The following is a 7,675-nucleotide window of genomic DNA, read 5'->3' as shown; positions in this document are numbered from 1 at the left end:
ACTGTAGGACACTGAAAAATACATATCAGACCACTGAAGCCACCCTATAATAAGGATATGAAATATATAAAGAAAAGTGTGGTAGTCAGGAAGAGTCTGTCCCGAGGGACTAGAAAAGGTGACAGGGAACTGGTAATAAAATACTGTGGTTTTGTTTTGTGACGGCTCTTGCTCACCATGGCAACATTTTATGAATGTACATGACTCCCCAAGATAGTGGTTTTGTGAGAACGCCAATACAATGTGGAAATTCTGTATGTGAGCCTCAAATTAAGATGGCTGTCTGCCCTTGTAATAGATAATACAGGGCTTTAATGCCCAACTGATAACACACTTCCTAGATCAATGTGTGCTGATATTCCAGTAAAAATGGAATCATTGTCTAAATATACCTTGTGCATAACATTACAAAGCTTCCAAAAAATTGCACGTAAATTACTGCCAGAAGTTTTTAGAAAGGAGCTAACTAAATGTTTTAAGTGTCCTTTCTCACATTTGATTAAGTTTATGAAGATTCTTAAGAACAGTGAATCTTCTGTTCAGTGGGAAACTGCTACCTGTCCCAGTAAGGCTCACTCCGCTGGCTTTATAACATTTTGTTCTCAAGTCCTTAAATTTCAGTATGCTTGTAGCTAAAGTTCTCTACTGGGTTGACTTGAAGTTAATTAATATTATATCTTCATTTTGTTTGCTTTCCCCTCCACAGAGAAAATCTTACTATTAAAAGTGCCTTTCAGCAGTCAGTACTTGATTTCCATTTTTTTTTAATTGCAACAAATCAAACTATTTTTAATAGAAGAAATGTTGTTTTAAAATTCTGCAGCAGTGTTCATGATAGATTACATAGAATTTTTGTTCCCATATTTGAATATACATTTCAGTGCTTATGTCCTGTCCATAATAAAGAAAAGGAGTTTCCACAAAGGGTTAAGTGATGTGCTATTGTAGGGTGAGGGGAAGTTTAACAATGATGTTGACAGACTCTTCTGAACTATATAAAGCTATGAGATCAGACTTCAGAAAACTCCACCTCACAATCTTGAGCCACAAGCACATCTTTTAGGAGGGAATCCTATCCCATAATTAACTGACCTCAAAAAGCTTCAGTTAACAGGAAGAAACGCTGAAGCCTCAAGAACACAGCAGAGAAACTAAATCTGAGGGGAGCGCTGCGAATCATTCAGTTGTTAGTCAGAGGCACTGCTTCTCTACTGGGAATGATGCTAGTCTGGAGTTTTAAGATCATGAAGAAGAGGCAACTCCTCTGGGCAACCTTCTGTGTTTTGTGCCTGCTGGGTGAGTAGTTGAAAAGAATGTACAACCGAAGAACTTCTTATGCACAGAAGTGAACAAATGGAATTGTGAATTTGTATGGTATAGTTTATGGAATACTAATAGAAGTGGTGTATTTTTTAATGTAATGTCAGTTCATTTGAGGTTCAAAGGGCAGAAAAAGTAGTAAAAGAATGTGATATGGAATCAAAATCTTCCAGATTGGTGATTTATACTGGTTACAGCTGTGTAGCCTCCCTATTACAAGCAAATGCTGTACAGAAGCCTACAGTTAACAGATGCACATGTTTATTCACGGCTTTGCATCTGTAGGATCCTTCCCACAGATCATCAAGAATGCTTAGTTATCCTAGCATGTATTTTATCATTCATTCTTAACCCAGACTACATAACTAAAGGCAAAAGTACTGTAATAGTTATTTTTTTTAAAAAAATGCTATGCTTGTAATCCTCAGAGATCTATGCTATACAATTTATTGTTTCAGTAGCCTAGAGTGGCAGATGCAGTTTGCAAATTAGTGTATTTATTTAAGATTACTTCTTAAAATTTACCCCCTCCCCCCCAAATAATCCCCACTGCCCAGAGTTTGCTTTTAAAAGCACAGCTATTTATCAATGCCATTGTTAATGCATTATCTTTCTGCAAATACTTAAAAAATATAGCATGAAATATTGGGGGGGGGGGAGTATGTGTGCGTATACCTTCAAGTCAGTGTTAACTCCTGGTGAATGCCTGGACTAGTCCTTGGCAAGATTTCAGAAGTGGTTTGCCCTTGTCTTCTTCCTAGGGCTGAGAGTTAGTGACTGGCCCAAGTCACTCAGCTAGCCTTGTGTCTACAGCGGGACTAGAACATGGTTTTTTATTTGAACATCTTGTATACTGCAATATCCACACTTTCTAAATAAGTATTTTTACTGAAAAACATTCATTAATACAGTTAAAACCACCCACAATAATAACAGTAACAAGCAGTAAAGCAGGGTTTATCAGGTGAATGCATTCACCAGTTGATACTGCATTTCAGAGTTTATTCAACCAAGTGTGAGAGTATTTTGCCATTCAAAAAATCCTTCCATGGTGAGTCATGGGAGGTTGATGATGTGCCATTGCATTGTCTTTTTTTCAGTTTGTTTCCATAGTTAATAAATCTGTATCATAATGTGAAGAAGTTGTGATGATAATGATAATGATGGTGATGATGATCACATTGCTCTTATTTGGATGAGAATGGCCCACAACTGATTGGGCCAAAGGCCAACGGAAATGTTCTGTCCAAAAAAGTAGCCAGTCTACTTTAATTTCTCTTCAGCACATCATTAGATGGTACATCCTAGCAGATGTTATACTGTTCTTTTTCTGAATGTTTGATATCTATTGCACTTTGAGCACTCCCCAAAGGATCCCCAAACTGCTGTGCAGTTGACATGGCTACTTTTTTTATTTTGCAGCTTTTCGGATTTAGTTATATCCATCCCTGTTGAAGTCAAGACACACTTTACATAGCGATTATGTTTGCCTCTCCAAATACCCAGAAATATATATTAGACACCTGCTGAGAATCTGTACTTGATCCAGATTCCCTGACAAACATCCACAGTGTGTTTGGAGACAAATGCCTACTGTTAAATATATTAGTAGAATAATGTGTGTATCATATAAAGCATGTACACATTCCTTCTGGAATAGCAGACATATTAGGTAAATGAAACTTTTTAAAGAATTCAACGATGCATTGCTGTTTTAGTGGATGCAGATAATCAGTCTCTTGGTCAGTATTCGTAACATATTGTGGGTAGAGAGGACAATACCTGGCCTGCAAATAACTTTGGAATAAGTAGAATGTGTTACTTCAGCCATTCATCTTAGTGCCCTGATTTGCAACTGCTAAGAACCTGATCATGCCTGAGAAAAATGGGAAATTGCATGTGACATCATGTAATAGCTTGAATCCTTTTTTAATGTCACATATGAAAACTGCCTCATAATTAAATCTCAATAATCACTGTAACTACATCTGGTTTGGTCTGAGTGTGTGTGTGTGTGTTTCTATTTCTCTATTCTATGCAGTATTTTCAAGTACTTTATTGACCATTCTGAAAGCTCACATATTACTGGAAGAGCAACTCAACTCCCCAGTTGTCTAAGCGCAGGTTTCAATCCATAGAGTGGCCCTTAAGTAGAAATGAGAAAAACATGACATCAGTTTTGCAAATATACAGCCAATATACAGGAAAATGACTATATGGATGTATATTTCAATTTGCCTCATAATTTTTATTCATGTTCTACTGAAAGCTTGAGACGCATCTTGAAAGAAAAGTATCCAAGGCCAATGGCTGTATGTAACTGAGCGCTGAATTTGGTCCAAGAGAGAAAAGGTTTCCAAAAAGTGGTAGTGTGGAGATTCATGTGGACTTTTGGTTTGGGAATTTGTTGATACTTGGCAATCATTTTTAAGGAGATTATTGTGCACTTATGGATTCTTGAATTCTTTCCCACTATCTTTATAATACATTTCTCTCTCTCTCTCTCTCTCTCTCTCTCTCTCTCTCTCTCTCTCCCCACCCCCTTTATGGCAAAATGTGCAGAAATACACCCAAGAGCAATAGCATGTTCAAGTTTCCTTGTGTAGATGTTCAGATACATCCTAAGAAATCAGGTTGTATTTCTGTGTCAGAAGGGTAGGTGATTTTCTTTTAGACATGTAAACTCAGTAGTTTACTAGAATTATGGGCCAAATCTCTTCATTTCATTTCATTTCATTTCATTTCATTTCATGAATGTAGCAAAAAGCAAAATAAATAATTGATTAGGAGGCTTGATTTAAATTGTCCTGGTACCATCTCTTGGAGTTTACTACAAGCTTAAGATCCTCATTGCTTAAGAAAGACCAGAATACTATCTCTGACAAAAAATAAATAAATAAATAAATCCAGAGCAGACAGTTTCTCAGAAAAGGTTCAGTTGCATCCATTTGTTTAAAAGTGATGTCTATTAATATTGATGAACTGGAATGATTTACAGACACAGAACTATGGAAATAATAATACAAGATGGCATCTGGCATGTGAGAACCTATTTTCTTTTGATAATATTACAGAATCCACAATCAAAAATATTGCTAAAGAGACCTGACCTGTTGGAAGCAACTTTAGATAAGCAGCATTATCTAATTTACATGTGGCTGAAAAGATACACGTTTGTTTGTACAACAGTCGCATTCTAATGTTCAATTTTAACCTTCTCCTACCTGCTTTCAGAATCAGTTGTCTTGGCCATGGCCACACAGGCAATTTGCTGGGTAAACCTAAAGGGCAAAAGAGAATTGTGCACTTTCATACTCTGCACTGGGGAACTGCTCCCACCTTTGAAAATGAACATGTTGTACATTTGTTTACCAATTACTTAATCAAACAAATATTCATTATTTATTTGCTTGTTTGGGTCATCTAACAAGACTGATATCTAGTGTTGCATATTTTTCTTCTACCTTGTTTACCTCAGTAAACAGAAATGTCTGGATAATTTTTTAAATGCTTCTTCATCGAAAGTGGATGACTTATGTGTGGGGATTTTGTTTCCTCTGTTTGTCTCTTTTTTCATCAAGTCATCAAATGATACTTTGCTTTGAATCTGCAAGGACTAGGAGACTGCTACTGTAAAATAATATGATTATCACTTCACACTGGTTTTACTGAGAACAAGATCTATATGGGTGCATAGCTTCCCTTTTTATCAAGAGAGCATATGCAGTAAAAGCATATTACTTTAGGGGATCTCAAAGCTGCATTGCAAATTGAGATGCGTGTATGTAACATATTGCTAAGATATCATCCTGACTTGTATATTTTTCTTTAATAGGTGCTTCACATACTATATGTTAACTGTCTAAACTGTTTTCTATTTGCATCGTAAAAATCTAAAAGAGGGCACCAAACATGTATGTAATGTATTATATTCTACCCTTGCCAGGGAGCTGAAAGTGTCTGTAATTCTGATAAACCATTGGTTAGTAATCAATACATTTGCCAAATATTGCACTCAAAAGAATACTTTAATACAAACAAACAAAAAAATCCTCTTACATGGTGATAATGGTAAGAAAAAAATCAACTGCAACTATAGACTGTTGTATGATAGTATCACAGACAAAATACCAGTATTTGAAGATCAAACTGAGTTTAATTTAGTCCAGATTTTCCAATGGTCAATGATACAAATTCTGATAACTGATGGCACAAATTGTTATATTTGGGTGCAGCTCTTTGAAATGAGAATATTGCACTCAAAGCAAGTACTGTTAATTAAATTATTTGGAAAATGATATTAATATGCAAGATTACTATTTGAGGGCGGGGGGGTTGTGATATACAGTACTTTTGAGCTAATATTGGGCCTCATAAATAATACTTTAAAATGAGTTAGAAATAAAAGGACATTTCAGAAAGTTTTCAAGAAGGTTAATAGAATATGAACAATCTGAATCTGAAATCCCTATAGATTATACTATATCGATGCTAAATTTAATTTTAGCACTTATATGTTCATTTTGTTTCCAATGTATGCAACTTGGAATGGTGTAGGAAACTTGGAAAAGGGTAGAATTTTTGTTATAATAGAATTATTTCAGATTTATTTCAAATCCTAATAACATTTAAAAGTCAAATTAATTGAGCTGAATTGAAATAGACTGTTAAGCAATAATATCCTAATACTATATAATCAGCTGTGCTCTGGGGTTTTTTAGAAGTTTGAAAGATGACAAAACTCAGATGTTGATATCATATATAATCCATTGGCTGAAAAGTAAAGTATTGATGTAGTAGGCACTTTAGCTGTTGCATTTGAGTAAAACATTGATTAGATGAACATGGAGTTTGCTTAATAGAGTGATGTAATGTTTTAAGTTGTCATCTTCTCTCCTTCTCACATTCTCTTCAGTCTTTTCTTTTCATCGTTCGTGACTGTTAAAGCCCACACCCATATCCTGCCTAGGGCCATGTGGAAAAGGAAAAAGCATCTGGAGGAGGGAATGGGTAGAATTTTATCAGATACTTCCAGAAGGAAGGGGACTCCACCCTTCTGAATTCCTGCCACGTGGCTGGAGAAGAGCAAAACTAAAGATTCATGAGTAATGTGGCTCAGAATCCCCAAAGGTGGTACTCATTATAGCTATTGGCAGAATAAAACATAAATACAAAAATCTTGGCTTCTCCAGTTCGAGCCATTCTTACATTGCTTTATAATTTTGCAAGGGCATTCTCCAGAAGGCATGAAAATGCATACTGAGGATTTCCATACTAGCAATTTACAGCATATCCAGCCATTATTGTAGCAATATATTATTAATGAAGACAGGTTTTAGTTTGCTACAGCTAGGGCTTAGTGGTGTTATAAATTGCTAGTATGGAAGTCCTCATATTGAAATAATACAACACTTATTGAACATTAGTGTTACTGAGCAAAACCGGTATGCAACAAGACTTGGCAATTGATTCAAAAGCTTTGGGACTTTCTCACAGACATATGTGTATGTGTGTATGCATATACAGACACATATACACATGTACACACACACAGAATTTCTCACATGTATATATTCTATGTATCATCAGGTCCAACTCTAATTCCCAAGACTACATTGTTGCATTAGATACGATAAAATATTAAGCTGTACTTATGGTGAGCATATGGAGGCAAGGAGGATTTACTATTCTGCTTAAACAGTGTGAGTCTTGCCTTGCTTTACATTTTTTTACATTGTTTTAAAAAGTGCATGGTTTGATGCAAAGCAAAAGCAAGGTTACAATGCAATTTATTCCATTTAGCAGCTTTAGCAATGCAATACACATTAGTATATACTTACTCCACTCTATTCCTAGGATGATAGGTAGCTTGTAACTATTTCATCAAAGGGATATCTATCACAGTCACAAAATGACTCACCATCTAAGAAATGGGTATAGGTGGTTTGAAGAAACATAGATCATCCTTAAAAAGAGGAAGGGGTCATTTTGCAGCTCATCATTTTTCCCTTTTATTTGCTTTTTCTTAAAACGCAGCTCTATCAAGCATGAGCAATTTAATCTAATTCTGTTAAGCCTTCCATTTTCAGAACAGAAACAAAGGGACATGCATTACACAGAGAGCACCTCCTCTGCATTTTAGCCTGTCCCCCATAGTATTTCCAACGTGCAATACGTGTAATACAGATGACCGATTCAAAGCCTTTCCCTAAAAGGGGGCAAGCAAACTTTCAGGTTCCAAAGCTATGTATGAGGAAATCAGCTCAAGAAGCAGTGGCAGACAAAGGGAGATGTGAGGACTGTTCACCTGGTTTGCTTCTTTCCTTCCTCATGGGACAATTTTATTTTCCAAATA

At 35.8% G+C, this 7,675-nt stretch overlaps 1 protein-coding gene across 1 annotated transcript in view; it reads left to right on the top strand.

Annotated features, from left to right (window-relative positions):
• Positions 1–1,013: 1,013 nt before the first annotated feature.
• Positions 1,014–7,675, top strand: part of CD34 (CD34 molecule) — a 39,748-nt gene continuing 33,086 nt past the window's right edge. The window contains exon 1 of the mRNA XM_007427485.3: positions 1,014–1,296. Coding sequence (XP_007427547.1) covers positions 1,218–1,296 — 79 coding nt within the window. The 5' untranslated portion in view covers positions 1,014–1,217. The remainder of the gene's footprint in view (positions 1,297–7,675) is intronic.

Source organism: Python bivittatus, unplaced genomic scaffold (genome assembly GCF_059951505.1).
Source record: "Python bivittatus isolate LINGU-HERP-01145 unplaced genomic scaffold, Pbiv_v1 ctg000700_np1212, whole genome shotgun sequence".
Taxonomy (NCBI): domain Eukaryota; kingdom Metazoa; phylum Chordata; class Lepidosauria; order Squamata; family Pythonidae; genus Python; species Python bivittatus.
The sequence above is the reverse complement of the archived record's forward strand: the minus strand, read 5'-3'. Positions and strand labels throughout refer to the sequence as shown.